This window comes from Thermobia domestica, chromosome 17 (genome assembly GCF_964235325.1).
Source record: "Thermobia domestica chromosome 17, izTheDome1.hap1.1, whole genome shotgun sequence".
In the NCBI taxonomy this organism is placed as follows: Eukaryota; Metazoa; Arthropoda; class Insecta; order Zygentoma; family Lepismatidae; genus Thermobia; species Thermobia domestica.
In genome coordinates, this window is record NC_137470.1 from 105393582 (window position 1) to 105417488 (window position 23907).

Sequence of the window (23907 nt, forward strand, 5' to 3'; positions counted from 1 at the left end):
CTCTTCTTCCATCAACTCGAAACGTACCACGGCGCCTGGCTTTGACCATATCACTTGTAAACTCATAAAAGCCTCTCCTCCCGTCTTATTTACACCTCTTGCAGCCATATACAAGTTCATTCTCCGCACCGGCTTTTATCCACCATAATGGAAAATCTCAAAAATTTTCCCTTCACCAAACCCAATAAATCTCCTACAGAACTCTCATCATACCATCCTATACAATTGACATCAGTACTCAGCAAAATATTTGAACGCATTCTTGTCAGTCCCATTCATACCCATCTTTCTGAACGAAACCTCATTCCTCTTCATCAAGCTGATTTTCGCCCAAACATCAGTATTTCCGATCAACTCTTACGCCTCACGACCGCCACAACTAATAATTACAGTACATCCAAACCTTCCTGCCTGTTATTGTTAGATCTTGAAAAGGCTTTTGACAAAGTTTGGCATGCCGGCCTCATCGCAAAACTTCACTCTTTTCATCTTCCTTTCTCCTACATCAGATGTATCCATTCTTTCCTTTCAAATCGTATGACTTACATTACCATCAACCAATCACTTTCACATCCGATCCTTCTTCATTGTGGTGTTCCTCAAGGCTCTGTTCTTTCACCCCTTCTTTATATATTATACGTAGCAGACATGCCCCCTCTACCACTAAATGTCTCATTATATCAACAGCCAAGACTGTTCAACACATAAATCGAACACTCCAACAAGCAATTGATGCCTTCACTTCCTGGTGTGTCAAGTGGCGCCTAACCATAAATCCCCTCAAAACACAGGCTATCATTTTTCATCCACCTCGCTGCCAATCACGAATTTATCGCAATCCTGCTCTTCTTCATATTCACGTCAATGGCACGTTCATACGCCCTTCATCACAAGTAACATACCTCGGAATCATCTTTGACTCAAAACTCAGCTGGAAACCTCGCTTACAGAAAATCCGATCACAGGCTACAAATCTTTTAAACCTTCTCCGGCGGCTAGTGGGCACCACTTGGGGCTTACATACTGACACTGTTATTAAGACCTATAAGGTTTTCCTTCGACCTGCTCTCACACATGGCCATATATGCTGGATCTCTGCCCGTGACGCACTATATACTAGACTTGCAATATCCGAACGTCATGCTCTCCGCCTTGCTTATCACATAAGACTACCAGCACCAACTGCCGATCTCTATCGCCGTATTCAGCTCATGTGGTTCGGATTCCACGTTAATCAGTAGGTCCACGTCTCATATAGCCTCGCTGCTGAACGGGACGTTAAACTCAAACTCAACTCTATCGCAGTATCAACTTTCCCACCATCTTACAACACTTGGAAACACTCCGCACAAAATACATAACAAAAGTCATTGCCGAAGGTAATTCGCTTTTCCTCGACACCTTTCACCAGGACATCATTCATGATACCCCTCCTCAACATCAAGCCATACCTCTTCAACATCTTCTTACTCTTTACCATAACACTTTAGACGATAATGACCCCCACTAGGCCGATTTTGCTATATACGTCCACCTCACCTTAGTCCATGCATTTATCCGTATCTGCATCAGTGTTTCATCAATGTTGTTAGCAGCGGGCTTCATCTGTCATCATCAGTCCTGTGACGCCCCAGGGCAGAAGATAACCATTCATTTACCTACACTAACCATATCCCTGTGTTTGTTGTGGCGCCTAACAGCACTTCACCTCATCTCTCATTTCACAACCATGGCCCGGCCTCCTTAATGCAATAGTGATTAATAAATGGACCCTACGTATACTGATGCCTTCCTTATGCCAACTGATGCCTCCAAAGCCATATTGAAGAAAGAGAGAAAAAGAAAAAAAATGATGACCACAAAATAATAAAATAAATTAATGCTCCTCAAACTCTCAATGCCCAACTATTAATAAAAGTAAAACCCTATACCTAGATTTCCTCCTACCGAAGAAAGGGCGTAACCCTTTGATCGGGTTAACCTTTAAAAAAGGCACCCGAGACAGAAGAATTAACATGCATTCGTCTATCTAACACTATGTTTGTGACTGTGGCGTGTATGCACTGCATTTCATTTTACACTTTTATGTTTATTTAATAAAAACACAACACACTGGTTCTATGCCAAAGTTTCGATTCTGTTTATACTTGCACCATTTATATATGTATTTTGTTTTGTTATATGCACATTTATATTTATTCACTCAGCTAATTGTTTTTTTTTTGTTACTTTCAGCATTATTCGTTTATGAAACTGAACTTAGACCATCTTATATGATATAACCCACCAGTGTCGTCAATTCTGTGTCAAAGAGAGGGCGTAACCCTCTAATGGCTAGGGTTAGAAGACACTCAACAAGCATACAATTTTGAAATGAAAATCGATGAATAAAGTATAACCTACCAATTCCTACCCCTTTAACCTTAAAAAAAAACGATTTTATTGCTATTGTAGCATTTTAATAGATAGATTAATATTATGGCAATTGGCTGCATAAGTAATTGCATTTTGATTTCATTGAAAGTGGTCAAAAATGTGATTTTGCACTTTGCTTCACCCCTTTTGATATCGCGAGTCGTAGTTTGTAATAATATATGCAAACAATATGAGTCTTAAGGATCCATCGCTATTTTATCTTTTAACTTTCTCTTTGAAACTCGAAATTGGAGTAGCACATTTTTACCGTGATGTAAGAATGTGCTGACATAGTTTTACAGTGGGAATAGGAATATGCTACCATAATTTTACGCCCTGGTAAAAAATGTAGGCTTAAGAATATGATATAATATCGGTACAAATTGTAACAACGACAGATAAAAAAAAAGCTCTTTCGCTAGTAACGTTGTCAAACAACACTTACCATTGTTGGATTTTTTGTTGTATTAAGGTAAACTCTATAAACATTTGAAAACATTTAAAATTATTACTAGGACATTTTACAGTTCTGCTATTTGAAGAAGGGGATGTGATCTGGGGAAGCCACGTAGTGATCAATGATGTTCACTTTATTAGTCTTCAAACAATTCTTAGTTTAATCGTATAAATTATACTTTTTGCTATATTAGTTAATTCCAAAGATAAAAGTTATATTTATTTAATGAGTAATAAAAAATGTATGATGTATAACAAACTCACTTTTAACTGGATTATGTTTATATACAAATTATAACATATATCGCAAAATCAATAACAGTAAACGGTGCGGGTCACCGTACTAAACTTTCTCGCTTTCACTTGTTAAACATATCATCTTGTAGTGATTACGAAAATATTTAGTAATAAAAAATGAACAAAAATACAAAATGTATTTTCAGAAAACTTTGTAGCTAAGAGAACTCACAACACAAGTAAAGTACTCCATGCGATATTTCAATAAATGAAAGATGTATAAATCATATTGAGAGTTTACTAACGGAACATTAATTTATGAAATATGTACAAAATTACTTTATTCGTTTTTAATCCCGGAGAAACCTACAATAGTAATTACCCTTTGAAAATTATTACAATGAAAAAAATATTTATACCGTATTATAAGTTTTTTGATGGAACGTTTACTTATGAAATATGAACAAAATTGCCTGACTTGTTTATTTTTTAAAAAAAAGAAGAATAAAGAAGGAGGAACTAACTTCTTGGAATAAACTTCACTTTGTGATTTGTTTTACATGAAAAAAGTTACAAAGTCCTCCGGAAAAATGTGTGCACTCTCGGTATGGTATTTCGCCCAACAGATGCCAACATTCTCAGTTGTTTTTAAGTTAAAATTATTTTGTAGTACGGTTGTTTGCTCAACAGATATTAGTAGTGTCAGCACAGTTAGTGAGATAAGAAAATGGCAGAAGCACGCTTGACGTTCGAGTAGCGTAAGTACGTTTTGAAGTGTTTTATCAGGTTTGGGAATGCCATGGAAGTGCAGCGTCAGTGAAGAGGGGAGTTTGGTACTCAACCACCAACCGTCTAACAATCAAACGCATTATTGACAAGTTTAACCTCGAGAACCTTCGCCAGAAGATTACAGAGGCATGTGCATCGGCCTCCATTGATTCATTGACCTCTGTAGCTGTGGCGACCGCCCGTCGATCTGTTAGGTTCCGTATTTGGCCACCAGCGACTAACATTTTGAGCATGTAAGTAAATATTTAAGCTTACTTGAAGGTTTGTGACACATATTTGAACAATAATTAAATGTAATTAAGAAATATGATATATAGTTTTTTTTCTTAAACAGTGTATACATTTTTCTGGCGGACTGTGTATTTATGTGATTTGTTTTAAATGAAAAATTATTTATGACATACCGTAGGATTGTTATTGAGACATTTATGTGTGAGATATGAACATAAGGGTCGAGATCGTTTAAGGAAAATCGTGCGAGGAAAACTCATCCCAAAATTAAGCTACCCCTTCTGAATTTTCAAATGAATTATGATTTATACCATACTTCAAATGTTTTAATGAAATGTTTATCTATGCAATACTTACACAATTCCCTGAGGTGTTTGTGAGAAAATCATCTAAGAACCCCCCCAAGAATAAACCATCTCTTCTGGATGTTCCAAGAGAAACGGCTTGTACGATCATATATCGTTGATTATGAAATATTAATTTGCAAAAAATGAACACAATCGTTGCAGCCGTTTTCGAGAAAATAGGATATTTTTAAAAAAAATAACACCCTTCAGTAAATTACCCTTATTTTAATGTAGTAATATTCTAGGTAGATGAATTAACGCATATTAACCATATAGTTATGGATGCAAGTTGGATTTATCTTTGAAATGTTTTTATTAACATATCTTTTTTGTCTTTCCAGGACTTCATTGCATTGTACCATCGATCCTTTCCGCATGGGGACCCCACCCAATTTGCCAGATTGATTTTTCATGTTTTTGATGCAAATGGGGTAAGAGTAATTTCTGTTCATAAAATTATTGTGAATACATAAAAATGTTAGCTGTAATGTACCTTTTAGGAGCTCCAAAATTATTCTTATTTCTTTCAATCCTTCCTGTCATCGCAGTAGCTGTTGTAGATTTTCTGTGATATATATATGTATTAATTCTTTACGTATTTTGCACCCATATCAATCTTTTCTGTCAAGTGTAAATTCTAACAATATTACGTACAAGTAACAATCAAAGTACTGATACCATAAAATTTCTGACGGTTAAAAGGTTCCTATTGCCACTGCATGGTGTGTCCTTAGAATGCAGATCGAGGAGAAGGCCTTTAGATATGGAGGTTACCTGCGAATAGTTAAATAAGAGATCGCGGATAGACGAGGTCAAGGGATGGTCCTCCTGGTTGAAGGTTTGGCGTGGAACGAAAAATCTCATCTTATATGTATATTTTATTTATCCACAAATTGCCGAATGCAAGAATTCGTTTAAGTTAGAGAAGTGAAATTTGATATATAAGTTCTTTAGTAGAAATAACAGAATACGTGTTTCAAGTTTTGCAAAATTATAAACAAAACATTTGAATTTTCCTACTGAACATACATTAATATAAAAATTCTCTCATATTTTCCTGTCATTATAAAAAGGGTCTTCAGTCCCAATATCACGTTTCTAGATATGCTAATATGGTCTGGGTCTGTATTGTCAGTCGATTTCAGTCTTGCTGTTAATAGCACGGATTGCCCCCTTTTCCCATTTCAAGCGCAGAATTTTTGGACAACGCTGAAATATGTGTTATTTTATTTTCAATTAGGAGTTTATATAACGAATCACTCCTCCATTTTTAAAGCCAAATGCCATTTCTCTTATAGGTAAGGTTAAATCTTTTTAATAATGCCCAAAACCCCTATAAATACTCCATTATTCAAAATCCTATAAAGCAACCATTTTGACTAATCATGTGTAACACGGTTGAACTGCATGTACAACACATGAACTAATTACATATGTGGCTTCAGTTGTACCTTTATTTTAAGTGAACTTTTACATTATTTTCGCACTAAACACTGTTTTATAATTATTTACTTTGAGATGCACTCAGTATTCACAATAGATCTAATTAACACATAATAAAAAGCACGAATGGAAGCTCAAACATGCAAGGACCAACTTAATATTTTAATATAAAAAGGAATTTTTATTGAAGCATCGATGGAAATAAAATTTGAAATTTGTAACAATCACAAAAATCACCCATAAAATATCGTTAAGTAAATTAAATTATATTTATACCTTTTTCTTTCCTATATTTACCTCCATTTACACAGACCATGTAAGCATTAATACATAAAATATATTCTTCCTAAACAACTATATCAATAAAATCACAAAACTTAAAATATGTAATCCTTCCATAACAATGATGCTTTAACTATAAATTAGTCCACGTAATCAAGATGTATATTTAGAAAATCTAAAGATAATTTTAGGGCCTAATTTGCTATGCACTTATGAAAAAATTCCACATTAAATTTCCGAAATACGGCTGAAAGAGATTAAGGAATCGCTCCTATACAGCCTATAATAATTGACAACACTTTTAACAGTTTATCATCACGAAAATAACTTTTAATGTGAACACTTCTTTTTTATTTTCACTTTTACTGCGTTTTTTCATAACACTCTCATCAATGAAATAGTTATATCTAATATAAATCTATCATTACGTTTTACCACAATTAGGTCCGGCTTCAGTTTCCCAGAGGATAAATTGAATTCAAGCTCTTTCGACTTTAAAGCTCATTAACTTGAAAATGTCTCAAAAACATTTCAACCACCTTGTCATGTCTACCTATCTGACTAAGAGTATGCATGAAACACTTCCCAAAACGTGAGCAGTAGTTTCCAAGGCAAGTAGCTCATGAGGTCCCTTCTGGCTAAGCGGTTGGCGTATGCGCCTTTGGCATGGGAGACCCGGGCTCGATTCCCAGAGGGAGCTCATGTGTTTCAGATTCCACGTTAAGCTGTAAGTTCACGTCTCATATAGCCTCACTGCTGAAAGGGATGCTAAACTCAAATCACGTTATATCACATTCCAACAACTGATGACATGCCTTACGTTCCGTATTTATCATAAAATTTGCTCTTGCCAACGCACCACGAGCTCCGTAAATGTTCGTTCTCATCTTTATTGCATATATATATATATATATATATATATATATATATATATATCTGTTGTCAGGAAATATTTCTTCATACAGAATGTTATTACTGACAAGAAACATGGAAGAAAGTGATGGTGCCAGAATTAAATTTACCACAATCACTGATGTACATGGAAACAAACAGGAATAATGAATGGATAAGATTACAGTGCTATCTACCGGAAAGATACTTAAAGAACAACTTCAGCAGCACTATTTGGCGAAAACATAAGAATATACACGAGCGTTAACATGAGTATTCTCGGGCTTTTATGTTAAGAGGATAAAGTTGACGATTATGAAATTGTTGGTTGAATGGGTATCTGGGAAGAAACGGGAGAACGCTTAGGAAATACGCAAAAATAGAGTTGTCCAGTAGGAACTTACAGGATCTGGGATCAAACCAGTAACTCCTAGCATCAGAAATGAGCGCTCTACAAATAAGCCACCTTGCCCTCCTGTGTATTTTAGTTCTGGTTTTTGCTAACTTTCATTGCAATAATTACTGTAGATTTTGTATTGTATATATGTTTACAATTTACACTTGTGTGTACCATTTACGTATTCTGAATTCAGCTTTCCTTTGATTTTTGTATTGTATATATGTTTCCAATTTACACTTGTATGTACCGTTTACGTATTTTGAATTCAGCCTTCCTTTGAATTTTGTATTGTATACATATCTATATGCTTACAATTTACACTTGTATGTACTGTTTACGTATTTTGAATTCAGCCTTTGTCTGAATTTTGTATTGTATATATATGCTTACAATTTACACTTGTATGTACCGTTTACGTATTTTGTATTCAGCATTCCTCTGAATTTTGTATTGCATATAAGTTTACAATTTACACTTTCATGTACCGTTTACGTATTTTGAACTCAGCCTTTCCTGTCAGGTAAAAATTGTAACAATATTACGTACAAGTAATAGTAAAATTACTGGTACCAAAACATTGCAACATTATACCCATTTTCTTACATTTTTATTAGGTTCTGTTGAAAGGATTAACTTCCTTTACACCCAAATGTGATACACTGTCTTTATGTAAAATGATATAATTTATTGGCTTTCTAGTATAACACTGAAAACTTATTTTTGTTAAGAATATTCCTTATCTCTTATGTCTTCTTTCTCAATGTAGGATGGAAAAATTGATTTTACTGAGTTTTTAACAGCTATGTCAATAACAGCGCGTGGAAGTGTAGAAGAGAAACTTCACTGTAAGTAGAGCAAATAATTGTTAAATTGTATTAACTCTCATAAATTTGGAGGTATATAGTCATTTAGTTGTTAAATAATTCAAAGTTGGGTATATGTGGTTAACAATTGAGATTTATTAGTAATTGTATTTGTATTCATATACAAATTTAATATCAAGGTCAATACCATTATTTCAGAGAGCAAAGAATGGAAAGATTGCTTTAGGTAGTAAATTTTTTGTTGTAATGCTTTACTTGTAATATACACTGGTATTCAGATTAATGTAATTGTCTACGAATTAGCACAAAATTGTTATATGTGATCCTAAGCCGTTTAGTGGCAGAGCGGGTGATAATTTTCAAGAAATTATACTTAAAATTTAGATCTAATCTAAACATTTACTGTAAATAAAAAGCAGCTCTGACGGAAGCAGTTGATAAGAGAAAATTAAAAATTTTTCTTCGCTTGCATTGATTTTGTAACATAAGTGATATGCATCGTCATAAACAGGACAAATCGATATTCATTTAACACGTATTTATTTATTTATTTATTTACTCAACATAGCAGGCCCTAGGGCTAGTTACAATGTTGTTCTTATATAAAAAGATTTACTTACAGTTGTATCTTTTACCAAAATTATACATATACGAATCTTCATTATCAAACATTTTGAACTTTATTCCTATATTATGTCTCCAACGCTCCAAATATATTTATCTCAAATATTCTTTCCACTACGTTGTAAGAAGCACTCGCCCTCTATATAATGGGCTTGCAGCATCGGGGTTATTAAAGAAAACTATTCTTCACTGACAGGCAGTGACTACAATAGTTATTATTATTATTATTATTATTATTATTATTATTATTATTATTATTATTATTATATTATTATTATTATTTAAATCGAAGTTTGACTACAATGTTCATTAGGTACATATTTTTATATAACATTGTGTGTGTGAGGACTCATATCGATTTGTGTCAAGTTATTACCAAATTAACTCCGTGAAAATATTCAAAAATATTGAATTATATTTATAATAAAAAATTTGAATTTTGTGAGAATATTTTAATGCGGAAAGGGGTTACTGTGCCGCGATGCAATCGCAAAATTGAAAGTGGTGTCTTCTGAGGAAAGAATAACTGAAAGACTAATTGCTATCTGTAAATGTGAGTTAAGTTCCATCATTGTGTTTTTATTGAACTCTCAGTCATGTAAAACAGTGGAAATAACTGTCACAAAAGTGGAACAATATATGAAGAAAGTTTGTATCAATCCTGTGTCATGGTAAGGTGACTTGAGGTGCAATTAGTAAATTGTTGTAACTTTTCGCTTGAATAAAAGTTTCAAATACAAATGATCATAAATAGTTCAATAACATTTACATAGTAATTTTTACCGTAAACATTGCTTCATACACAGTTACAGTATCAAAAAAGAATGTGAAGCCGAGTTTTTCCTGTAATTAAGACTTCTGAATAAATGAAGTACTTAAGAAAGTCTTCTATGCTGTTATTTTTCACTTAGCACACTATTGGGTTTGAGGCGAAACAGAACCAAGATGCACTTTTTTATCATACGTATTGTTTATAGCTCTTCATACCACGTGTCAGATGGGAAAATGTTCACATACACTCACACATCATAAAATTCTTCATATTTATCCAACAGTGCTTAATCACCATATTAATAAATGACTCTCTCATAATATTCTTAGACTAAAACTTGGACATCTCAATTAAATACACGTGCCGATAATATAAATATTTTTCCAAACTCTTCTATTAAATGCACTCCATCGAAATTGAGAATTAAGACCAATATAATACAAACCAAAAACATGCAAAATATAAATATAAAACTAGTTTTTTCAAGTAGATCAATTTCTGGGCAGACCTACTGAATTTATTTCAATCTAATTTCGCAATCCCAACACCCCTAAGATAGTTTGCTATGTAACAAGAAACTAACGCTACTGCCACAGTTAATTTTCTTTATCTGGATAATTACTAAAACTAAGTGCTATTTTATCGTTATCGTTATTTCTTAAGTAGTCAAAATATCTGTTCTCTGCATGGAGAGAATAATGCTTATTGAAAATCTTTGAAAATAAAGAATGCGCGAATTATGCAACAACAAAAAGGATTTTCGCCCCCTATCAACCTTCTGGCCAGCTGACGTCCCCATTCTTCGCACAGAAAGAGTAAGGTTAATGCAAAAAAAAAAAAAAAATCTCAAAGTTATGTAACTGTACCAAAGGAAAGAGTTGGGTTGCCTACTTTACAGGCATTATGGATCAATGTGCATATATATACTTTATTTATGATTGTTGCTAACTGTTGATTCCCAACATGATCCTGGCGCAGAGTGAATAAGTGCAATTTGAGGAAGGCGAAAAACATTTAAAACAGACAGCAACTAAAGATTTGTTACATTATAATACATTATGATTAATAACAGGTTTTAATTAAGACGCATAAGGGTATCAGGGGAAATTATTGTAAGACAGAACATTCGAAAAATAGTTTAGGTACATATATCTTGTATGGAGGACATTTGAGAAAAAATTAAGTACATATTATGGACTTTGGAATGATGGAAAGCCCTGACTTAAAGTTTGGTCATTTTTCAGAAAAATGATTTTTAAACCAGCACCGTGAGAGACCCCATCTACCTGGAGAGAGGTCTAAATGTACCTGGATAGATTATAACACTGTCTCTTCATGTTTTTTTTTTTTTTTTTTTTTTTTTTTTTTTTTAATACGATTTAAAGACGCTAAACTTACTGATATAAAAACTATAATATGCATATTAATTTTATAGGATTCATTGTATTCATAAATTCAATGTTCGGAAAGTGCCTATCGTCTGACTTGACTGTTCCGCCAATATTATCTAAACAAGTTTATGGTTAAAAGAGTATTTTATGTTTGTCCTTTGCAGTATTGGCACTAAAATAGAATAAGCATTTAGTCAAGACAAAACATTTTTGCTTTTTGAGCTTAGAAACTGCAGTCCTTTTACAAATTTTGAATATACAGCGTATTCAAAAAGTTTCCCAACCTTATGAGAAAATATTTCTTATTACTATATATGTTATTATTATATATAAATATAACATGACTACATGATATAGCACACCAAAAACAAATTCTCTGTGAATACAAAGCAAGTCTCTCTGCGCAGTTTGATATCACTGCTCCATAGCCAAGAATTTTGAGCATTAATTTGTCGTTCTGAGCATCAATCACGCCTTATCAATCCAGTACAAATTATCGAGTTTCTTTCCTTCAGGATTTATATATTCTATGAGCCAAAGATAATAGTATTTTCTGTCACTCATTTCTTTAGGCAACATTTATGGGACCGGTTTAACTTTGTGAAAATACAATTTCAAACACTTGCGCCAGGTCATATATGCACAGGCAATGCATAAACCCGGACTGGTTCAAAAGTCATCGCACTGATATATTTTGATTCGTAACATGTGCAGTTTGCAAATCGATCAACTGATCTGGTAGCAACCTTCTTCGACCTCTTATCGGGGTGTCTTCCTGTTGTGCCTAATGACCCTCCAGCACTTTGTAACGCATTTTTGATCTGATCTTATCTTTAGGCAGAACAGGAATTCATGTTGTGCCTAATTACTGTTCTGCCTAATTCACGCAAAAAGGGATATTTAGATTTAAGGGAAATTTAATACTAACTATTTTCCTGACAATTTCAGTTGCTTTCAGGTCCTTTTGATTTTCTTATATCGTTTCAGCTTCTCTGAAATTAAATTAGCAATCATAGATCACCATTATTTTACTACAAGTATATCTACGCGATACTAGGGCCATGCCGAAAGTTTATAGCTCTGACCACAAGAAACATCGTACTGGAACAAAACATTGCAGTTTTTCAAAGTACTCTTCACGGATACGAATACACTTTTGCATCCTTTCAAACCACTTAAAAAACTGTTCATTACACACACTTTCGTCTATATTGTCCACAGACTCCAAATAAGCACCAATCTCATCATCATCTGATGAAAAGCGACCTCCACGCAAGTGTTCCTTCACTTTGGGAAACACAAAAAATCGCACAAGGCCAAGTCCGGCGAATAGGGTGGGTGTGGCAGCACTCTGACTCCTTCTTGGTTAAAAAAGTCTACAGTTCTTGCAGCACTGTGGGCACTTGCATTGTCATGCAACAGAAGATAGCCGAGTTTCGATCTTGGATGTTGGGCCTTCCATTTCTTGAACACAGTGGGAAGACAAACTGTTGAGTACTACTCAGCATTCACCGTACGCCGATTGTGAAGTACAACAGTCGCAATATACGCCTTCCGTGAGAGAAAAGACGCAACCATTTTCTTTCCAACACTCAGAGGTCTCTTCACTGTGGTTGGGGCATCTTCATTCTCGAAGCATCACATTTGCGAGTGCTGTTTGGTAAGCGGATCATAATGATAAATCAACGTTTCGTCACCCGTGACGATATTGTAAACATCACGACTTGCCCCTTGGTTGAATTTATTCAACATAAATTCACACCATTCCGCCCTACTCTCTTTTTCCCTTTCCGTGAGTAAATATATGACCCAACGAGAACAGCTTTTCCTGAGACTCAACTGTTCGTGCATAATTGTCTGCGCTGCTGTTGACGCAGTGTTAAGAGTCGCTTCGATCTCCAGGAAAGATACATGGAAATCATCTTTCACCATTTGCCTCACAGCTTCGATGTTTTCGGGAGTCACTACAGTGTTTGGCCGTCCGGAACGAGGTTCATCTTCAAGTGACATACGTCCCCTTTTAAATTCTTGAAACCAATTCCCAACACTGACTCGCGAAGGAACAGATTCCCCAAAAGTACTCACCAAAGCTTCAAGGCACTGCTCCGCGGTTAAGCCCTTCTTGTAATCGTAGAAAATCATAGCGCGAAAGTCACGTCTTGACAGCTCTATGGCTAACTAGACAATGGGTCACGCGCGCTTCCTTATCTCTCTTATCTCTGACCATACTATCACAGACTCATTGTTGCCATTGATGGCTGAAAGTCACAAAATATCAGAGTGTCGAATGCAATAAGCAAAATGTTGCTGTGATGTTAGATTATTGAGCTACTAAACACTTTCGGCATGGCTCTCGTATCTGTTGGCCGTCTACAACTTCAGCGAGGAGATCTGGACCTTGTCAGCGTGCGTTCAGCTAACTGAACAGTAACATAGATAAAGACATATAACTCCTCTGCGAAAACGTGGATTCTTATGACAGAAAATTCTTTCAAATAATAATAGGAAAATTTTTATTTTTAAAAAAGTGTCTTTTGATAAGATAATTCAGTCAATATTTCCTCGTACAGAAGCTGAAATGGCCTCACAGCTTCTCGGCGTGTCCACTACACTATCTGACTCCAGGAACATATCCGCTTAATGGAGGATTCGTTTGGAGCATCTCTTCTGTACTTTTTTGTGAAGGCACTCTGGTTCAGAACATAACTGCTGGGGCGAATGTACTCTTTCACAATAAGCATACGCTGTTGCAATGTATAGCCATGATTGGTCATATTCATTAGATTCCCCATATTTTGTCTATTTTTTAAAACATGCTATTGTAAATTCAATAATTCTGAACATAGGGCTTCAAATTCAAAAACAATGTTAATTTGTGCATAAATTGGCTATATACATATAAATGATTCATTTACCTCTTTTGTAGTTTGCAGTAATAAATGAACTGTACCACTTTTCTGTGAAAGGCAACGAGGATTAACATAATTTCATTATATAAACTTATGTTTTTTTGTATTGTTCTTTTCAAATTTTACTTCTTTTTCCCTTTAGGGGCGTTCCAGATGTATGATTTAGATGGTAACGGTTTTATTACAAAAGATGCGATGTTTCGTATTCTGGATGCCATTTATAAGATGGCTGTAAGTATGGTTTTGTCACATTCATAAGTTTTAAGAGATAAGGAATTAAAGTAGCATGCACTTACCTTCACGCAGTTAAGTACTAAACTGATTGTATTGCTGAATCACGTTTTCTTTATGAATACGCTTTGAAGTACACATGAATAAGAGATCATTCAAAGCAGGGACGTGTAGTGCGTATTACCGCTGTTACCGGTAGTAACGGTAAAAATATTACAGTTTTTCGTTGTTTTCATATATCTTCAAATGTCATTATCGACATGGGAAGATGTTTACATTTTCCTTTTTTTCCTTTTTCTTTTCTTTTCTTTTCTTTTTTTTAAGTTTGGATCTCCTATGCTTCATTTACATTGTGAACGAATGCAACATGCCAACACCAAATAGGAGCATGCTGTTGTTGATACCGCAGATTTCAGAGGTAACGCGAACCCCGATAGCGTTCGTTCACTCCAGAAGCACCTTTTAGCGTGCCAGCCAGAATCATCCTGCGCGCTCGTATTTGGATTTCCGGAATAGCCCTTATGTTACCGTTCGGCTGAGTGGAACAGGAAAAAATAGGAACGTTCCCTGTCAAAACAAGGAGAATCTAGAATATCATCAACTACTCACCGCGCCAGCTTAGGAGTCTATTCGCTCTCCTCTCGCTGTAGAGGATCGCGCGGGCGGTAATTCTACTATACTGTTTCGTTTGCTTCCCCATTCTAAGCATAGAAACTTGGCTGCAATTTTAGTATTCATAAGGTTATTTCATTGTCTTAACAGCATACAATTTCGGACAAATATAAGTAGCAGGTTTTTCATACTAATAGCAATTAACACGTGCTACTGTGAGACTGATGTTCCAGTGCATTATTTATATGTTAATCTATCATTTTTACACGACTTTTGTATGTTAATACGTTATCTTTAAATTTGAATAATACAGCAACAGTGAACAAGAAGAATATATTCCATAGGATATTCTAACAAAAATTTAATATAGGTTTACTTTGATTCAAAATAAAGTTTCTCATTGAATATTAATAAGAGCTTATGGGCATTATTATTTTTAATTGAGATTTTATTTCTGTTTAAACAGTATATAAATTTAGATGATTGTCTCATGCCTGAAGGAGCAAAGATATTGTCAGTCCCTGAAGTGTCATTAATTATACAGAAATGCCTATTGATGAAACACATTGTGCTATATGGGAACTGTTTCAAGTGCAAGGGGGAATAGTAATGATAATTAGAGCGAAGCAGAGATGTTGCCCGCACTCCTTCCAATTCGAGTAATTATTATTATTTAGGATTTATGCTAGTTAAGTTGAAGATATTTTGTTTTTAATTTAGTATAGAAAACTTTCGTTGCAACAAATTTCCAACTCTAGCCGCTAGCCTACTAGTTGAATTTGGACTTTGATGCAGTTTGATGTGTTGAAAAAGAACTGTGCAATCGTCTTCATCGTGCCGCAGTTTGACTGTCTAACTAATTTTCAATACGGAAAACTTGTTGCTCAAACATACGATGAAACTCCAGTTATGATTGGGGAGGTAGGGAACTGCAGGCTCTTGTTAATTATATTTTCATTTTTATGCCCATAGACTTAATTTAGTTTTAGAAAAGTCTGTTGATTATACAAAATGGCATAGGCGTAAATAGCACCCCCGCAACCCTCCCGGCGGGAAGGGGGCGCACGAGCTCCTGGGGCGCATAACTAAAGGTTGCGGGGGCACTGAAGCTTCAAGTTACGCTACTCGAAAAGGTTATGTTTTTTTTTTTTTTTTTAATTGTGTTGGGACTTGCTTCTTCTTCCTAAAAGTCTTCAAAAACAACAAATGCTCTGGATTATGTAGTCAATAAAAGTATCACAATAGTCTCAAACACAAGGTATGGAACTATAGAAGTAGGGTAAATGATGTGCTGTATAGCTTTAAAGAAGAACTGTTAGGAGTCTTTAAATTCATGATGAATAAAACCGACGAATAGGATTCTCAAACCAGAGTTTGTGTAGCAAAATTCTATCAAACCTTTCAAAGTTTTGACTCCATTTTTTTTTACTTCAACTGTTTTCTGATATAGCATCAAGATAAGAAATCTTGTTCAATATCTTACAAAAGAAAGTTCATGATGTAGGTTACTGCAGAAAGAAAATAGATGACTTTGAAGAATATCTAAGATCATTGAGAGATAGTTTCAATTATATTTAATAAAAAATGAAAGAACATGAAGAGCCACATTGTTCTAAAAGGTCAAGAGTAAATGAAGTGGAATTTGACCACTTTGGCAATGCCTATAGTATGGTTACGCTGAAAGAAAAAGTGAGTACTAGATTTTCTGATATTGAGAAACAGGAGTTACTTGTAGTATCAGCAACCGGTAACAATTGTCAAATTGTCACGCCACGTTACTGATTCAGAGTTTGTGCATCAAATTGTAAGATTGTAGCAGTCTTGATGCATTAGTTATTTAATAACAAATTCAATCTAGAGAGAATTCCATGATAATATTTTCCTAGGTAATTTTTAGATTCAAGCTTCTAAAATTCTTAAACCAGAGAGGTATTCTAGGTACTATACGTTAATGGAACGTGAATGATTAGAACTGCATAATATTGCATAAATACTCAAATTTCATTTCTGAAGTCCCAAAATTACAAATTGGGTTGCTTTGAAGACGGATTTTTCTAAAGGTATCAAAATATTGGAAACGCATAATATTTAATATAGTATTTCATCCTTTAATATTGTATCGAGGCCCTTTAATCTCTAGTAGAGCTTGTATTCGTTAAGGAATACAAGGACATTTCCAAAGATTTCCAAAGGTGATCTTTCTCCGCAGCCACCTTGGTTGAAGCTAAGTTCTCTATATACCCATCACTCTTCCAGCCTTGCGACTGCACGAAACAATTTTTTGTTCCAAATATATAGCAGTAGACACTAAGCTGCTTTGGAATTCAAGGCGTTATACATTTAAATACTCCTAAGAGGTTCTCCCTCCCAAGAAATGATCGACATACCGGAGGAGTTGGTAGTCAATGGGAGGGAAATCGAAGGAACGGTTTGAGAGGTAGAGTTTAATATTCTAACTCAAAGAGAGAGAGTGACAGAATTATCATGCAAAATGAAGGCAAAATGTTTATTGACCATTTCTGCATGCTTGCGGTCAAGTTTGCGATTCAGTTCATGGAATTCAGAACTGCAACGATCTCCATTGATGGTTTCCTCTCGCCTGAGAATGGTATGATGGGTCGCTTCCAGCATAGATCACCATACGAGTGGCAGCATATTTTGTGGGTATAGAAGTGGTTTAGGAAATCGTCCTGGAGGTTCATAACATCTCAATTATAGTCCAGAATGTTCAGGATTATCAAAGTAGATCTATTTTTTTTTATCTGAAGTGACAATGAAATACAGTAACAATCCAATCCTTCTCGGTTATTCCTTACACTGATAAAACTGCACACTTCTAGATAGATATTCTTGTTAGGCTGTGTCACATGGTACTCATAAATCCATTTTTTTACATTACCGATTGTACAGAGCCGACAAATCATAGCTGCATAGTGAATGCCTGACTCGTCCACAATGGCACAAACACTTTCCGGGACTAAGAGTGGCTCTGCGTAGCGTAGTCACTAACTCCCTTGACTTTGATGGGAGCGGTCCAGATTCGAATCCTGGTGGGGGAAAAGTGTAAAAGCTTTCACAGGCCAGCCACCTTGAGTGAGGTATTCTCTGGGTTTTTCAATTCACGCTCTCTGGGTCCCAAGTCGTTTCCTTTCTTCTTCATTAGTTTCTTCCTTTCAATTTCCCAGGCAGTATGCTCACCGAAACACGTTGTACATTATCTCTCATGCGGACGGGCTAACATGGTCATAGATCACGAAAGCTTACAAATATAATTTCTGAAGCCTAATCCGAGAGTCTGTTTACACAGTGTTCCTAATTGGCTCATCCAAACATGATTTTGGTCGATTCTCGCGGGGCTCATATTGATGTGTGTCAACGGAATGAAATTTAAGAAATTAATGAAGAATGAGATATTCATTTCTAACTTTTGGCCCAAATGTGCTGTTATTTCCTATTTATTTTATTTTAATTTTACTTTTTTGCTTGATGTGCAGAATGTCCCACTTTGAGTTCGTAAAAAAATCACCAGCAATTGTGGGTTGTCTTTGATATGCTTTCATATGACCCTACGCCCTGGCACCTGAATCTCTGTGATCCTAGCCTGTTTGCTGGACAAGCTGGCTGGAGTGTTTCTAGCTTTAGACACGTGACCTCAGGCCTCCACTGTGCTCTCTCGCTGAGGTGACTTTCCTATCAGTTTTGTGAGAAATTAGCCTCTTTAGAAGCAGTGACTACTTGACACGAACTGCTACCATCGGGAAATGGACTTCATGTAACTGTTGCGTCTATTTCTATAGTTACTTTGCTGTGATATAAGGTTCAGTGTGGAATACGCGTAACTCGGCGGAGATGTAGTTAGTTCACTCCGGATTCAGACAAATCGTTCACATGCATGTAAATGCAATGTACAACAAATGGACTTCCATAAACACTTTTTGTTCCCTTATGGATAGTTTATTCATACATTTCCTACAACTTGTGATTATAAATACACACACTGTCATGGCCCATGTTTCAATAAAGGTTTCTTTGTTCAGTTTATTACCATTAAATTGAAGCCATTTCTCAGTGGTGTACAGTTTCTGAAGATCAAGCTCATCAAGAGCTTTCAGGAATTTAATGCAATGAAATCAAATGAACAATTTATTTGAAAATTCACGTTATGTTATATAACCAGTTTGAGACTGTACCAATAACATTTTGTGTACTAAATCATTTTGTTTCCACGCAGTACAGCTCAAACGGAACGATGTTGGGAAATGAAATAAATCTAATAGCTGGAGACGGGACAAACAAGATGATTTAGTAGTCTGTCCTCCACGTATCACACTTTGGTCAATGAGCCAGGGGTTTCTCAACTAAACCTAAAATAACCAGATGGTTTCTGTCAATTATTTTAACGAGTCAACGAACTCTTGTACACATTTTAATTTAAGAATTTTGAATTTTTCGCGAAGAAATAAGAAAAACAATTGCCAGGAAAATGATAGGTAAATGCTTTTCTCTATTCAAACACGAAGAAAAAATTATTTCACCACTTTTTCGTACCTATAGATTGTCAAGTGCAAAATAATAATCTAAATTTTAGTTGTCTTCGTTTCTCCGTAAAGATATACAACAGAGTTAGAGAAAAAAAACTTTCGAAAGTAACAAAACGATAAAGCAACAATCACCAAACGATAAACCTGGCTTCAGTTCTCTGTCAACTGTTTGTAATTTGGAAGAAACCATTTCCCGCCCTATGTTATTAGACATTTTTTGTTTCTCTCGCGGTCTACTACAAGATGGCCACCTTAGTTGTCGCTATTATTTCAGCAATATGAATATTTTTAAGTGTATGTTTGTTATACATGAACGAATTAAATTATTAGCTGCAAGAGAAGATTCTGAATTTTGTCATTTAACAGAAATTAGTAAACAAATATAACATGTAATTTGATATTTTTATTATATTATAAATATAATATTCAGAGCTAATACTTTGCTATTGATATTGGAAGAGTGTGATAATTTAATATTATGATACGTTTTTAGCTTTCCAATGGAGTTCGCCTATCAATTAACAACGCAAACGCCAATGACTATGGCATGGCAGTACACATATTATATATTGTTCACATGTGACATTATTACTAGTAAACAAAACTTAATTAGTTCTGTATAATAGTAAATTCAGATTTGCAATGAATGAATTTGAGACTGTGGCGTTTTACAGTGAATAGGAAGGTAACACATATTATGTACTGCATTATCATTGGGTAGATAAATTGACAGAGACGATGGAAAAATAAGTAAACAAACAAGTGCTTTTGAAAAATAATATTTACTAGACTATTTAAAAACTTCAATAGCCTATAATTGGTTATAATTGGTTTAATAATCGAATAAAGTATGGATTCTAAAACACGAAATGTTAGAACTTACAATTAAAATTTCTGGAAACTTTGAAATTGCGGAACCCGTAAAGAACAACATCTAACAATCCATTCTTCTTTCTTCAGTAGTAACAATGAAACAAATTGATAAACACAAAAACAAATATCACATTTTATTTGTCTGCAGTTCCGTTAGCAGTTTTAAAACCGTCCATTTTTCTTTGTTAAAAGGGCTTCTTTTGACGTCTTGAAACACGGAAATACACACCAACAGCAGATATGTTCCACGCATGCCAGAAACTTACAATAGCTGCCCATATTTGACTATTTCTTCGAAGTAAGGATCTTCATTCATCCCTATCATTAAAAATTCCAAGAACTAAAGACACTAGCATTTCTTCTCCACTTGCCACATACCAACGACAATAAACTGCAGTCCTTATTAGATGCTGCAATCACTTGGACAGATAAGAGCGAGCCAAATCTTTGATATGCTGTCATTCATGCAGTGGAAGAAAAATGCAAAATTGCAACAAATTGCTTCCAAAATGTGAAATTACGTTTCCTGAAAATATAAAATAAATTGTAATATTTGCCATTTATGACATTTTGGCATTAATTCAAGGATTTAGTTATTGATTAACAATAAGATATTCTCTGTGAATAACAAGTGGTAACAACGGTAAATTAATCACACTAACTCCCTGATTTATTACGAATTTAAGTTAGGCACATGGGTGTATTTTTACCTAAAAGAAATTTCAATTAGTTTAGATATATTGATATGTATTTTCATCTTTCTTGCCACTAAATCCATCTGTGAATAATCGAGGTAAATATAATGGTATATGTAAAAATGAGTCGTCCAGTTTCAAAACGACTGTTGTCCATTTACAGCAAATCCAAGAAAACTCAGAAAAAATGTAGGATCGGCAAGTTTTGTAGAACTGGGAATATTTCAGTGTGTTCATGTGAAAAACTTGAACATTCTCAAATATTTTTAGTTCTAGAAAACGCATCGATCCTACAGTTTTTCTCGGATTTTGGAATTTGATATAAATGGACAAGAGCCGCTTTAGAACTGGACGACTCAATTGTTTGTTAATTACTAAAGTTTATGTTGTCAGTTCATGAGTTGAAAAAGAGCTCAATTGGTGAGTTCAAAACGTTCTATAATATTAAATAATTTGTTAATGTGTTTACACTAAAAACACATTTTCTTCGATTTAACAAAATGTTTTAATGTGTATACATAAATCAAATGTTGTAATGTACAGGGTGAGATATTCCGGTGATTAAACATGGTAAAAGCAAATTATGGTAGTATAACATAAACATTTTCGAAATACAGGTCATCAGAGATCCTCTAAAAACAGAAATGCGTTGTTCGCTACAAACCATGAAAACAAGAGGTCCGAGAAAACTCAGATAATACTGTTCAGCACAGACTCATACCTGCTGGAACTGAACTGGAAACACTGCACACCATTTTTATACACTCTAGAACAACATCTAAACACATATATATTTGTGTATATGCGTGTGTTCGAGAGGTGCATATGTTTCTCATTGTCTTACTAATATTTTGCTTCTCTGTTTTTAGGGTGTAAAAGTCAGTAGTCCTGAAATCCTGAGAGTAAAAGTAGACAGTATATTCACTATCATGGACATCAATGGCGACAATCTACTCTCAGAAGAAGAATTTATAGAGGGCAGTAGAAAAGACCCATATATTATGAAAGTTCTTAGCTTTGGTATTCGGTAGAAAATGAAGCACTGCTGATAAATAAGCTACAACATAATGCATTTCATAATCTTTTTAGTTTAATTTGAAATTTCGCAGTGAAAATTGAATTGACAATGTGACTTCATTCTCGTTCCAGTGAAACATAAATATATAGATGTGAACTGTTACTGTATAAATACTACTAGGCTTTGATGTTCTTTGCAACAGCAATATAAAATTATCAGTCAGAGGCCATTACAGTGCTAATGTTAACAACTTGATTACATCAAAAGTTTCAGTTGTATGTTTGGTCCTTCATGACATTTTTAGTTTAATAGAAAGTTTCACAGTGAAAGCTGAATTGACAATGTGTCTTTATTCTTGTTCCAATGAAACATAGATGTGAACTGTTACTGTGTAGATACTACCAGACTCTTTGCTTTTCATAACGACAATGTAAAATTATAAGTCAGAGGCCATTACATTGCATCTTAAAAATTTGTTTACATAAAGAATTTCAGTTGTCTCTTCTGTTTGATTTTTATTTTCTCATCTCTTCTATTTTAAACAAAGAGTAAAGGCTTCTCATCTAAAATCGATAAGCGTTGTGTTGGTTTAACAAGTTTAAAATATAATTAAGAGTACTCACGAGCTAACATATTTTATGAATTTCTGAAAAATATGACAATAACAATAATCTTACAATTGATCTTACAAGATTCAAATAATGATCTTACAATTGATTTGAGTAAGAATCTTGTAAAAGAATTGATGGTCAGTAATCTTTTTCGTAACGGGAACAAATATCCCCGATACTGACGTTCCCATTCCTATCCCCAATCAATCAAACGAAAAAAAAATAGTGAAGCAGGTACTACCATCAAAACATTTTCGCGCGCCATGTGGACTTTGTGGAGGACAAACACCGTGCTCGTGGGTTTTCTCGGGTTCTCCCGTTTCCTCCCACATTCTTCATTCCACCATTTCATCCATTTCTCATCATCACCGTCTCCTTTAGCCTAACCGGCATAATCGTGGGACGTACAACTAAAGATTTCATTTCATTTCATTTTCAAAACGTTTTCGAACGTCTGAAAGTATGTCGTCAAGTGAAGTATAGCCTGTACTCTTTCACGATGAATTTATTAGAAGTAAACACACCTCTGAAACATTTTCTCTTTTTAGAAAAAGGAAAGAATTACCTCATGGCTAAGCGGTGAAAATACGCGCCTTTGGCGCGAGAGAACCGGCTTCGATTCCAGGTGGGAGCTCATGTGATCTGGATCCCACATTATGCTGTAGACCTATGTTGCCTCGCTCTTGAAAGGGACGCTAAACAAATAAATCAAATCAAAGAAAAATTTAAAAAGAGAAGAACAAGAAGATGCATTAAAATTATGCATTTAAACAACTTCCTAGTAGTATATTTTTGTTATATTTGGAAAGAAAAAAATAAATAAATCAAAATAAATGTTCGAGGACTGATGAATACTCTATATGCATCAATCTTACAAGTTAGACTTGATATTAAGAGAGCATACGCTTCAAACTTATGCGTTATAAATTATGAAAGCAAATTGCAATACAAGAACAAAGATAGGACATAATGACTAACAAATTGGTGTTATTAAGCGATGTAATCATGGTTTTAACTCAATGTTATTGTGGGTCTGGTAACATGGATACAAAGAGATCTACGCTGCCTACAGTCATACCTGTGAAAATGTAAATATTGTGTGCAGAACAACGGCTGTAGTTAGAAGTACCATCATACATAAATATCATAGAACTTAAACTAACTCTATGGCCTATGGAACCCGAAGGTTAAAACCCACGGTTACATAAGCTCTCCATGGACTTCTGTCCTTAGCCAACTGGATAGTTTCTATTTTGCATTGCTATTTTTGCGAGATCCATTTTAATATTATCCTCCCATCTGCACGCATGACTCC

General features: G+C 34.7%; 1 protein-coding gene across 1 annotated transcript; it reads left to right on the plus strand.

The window, feature by feature from the left end:
- Window positions 1-454: 454 nt before the first annotated feature.
- On the plus strand, window positions 455-22395 carry LOC145674115 (neurocalcin homolog). The gene is made up of 5 exons (XM_081743939.1): window positions 455-511; window positions 4817-4906; window positions 8258-8336; window positions 14154-14242; window positions 21833-22395. The coding sequence occupies exons 1-5, from the start codon at window positions 455-457 to the stop codon at window positions 21992-21994; spliced, it is 477 nt and encodes a 158-aa protein (XP_081600065.1). The 3' UTR covers window positions 21995-22395.
- Window positions 22396-23907: the final 1512 nt, after the last annotated feature.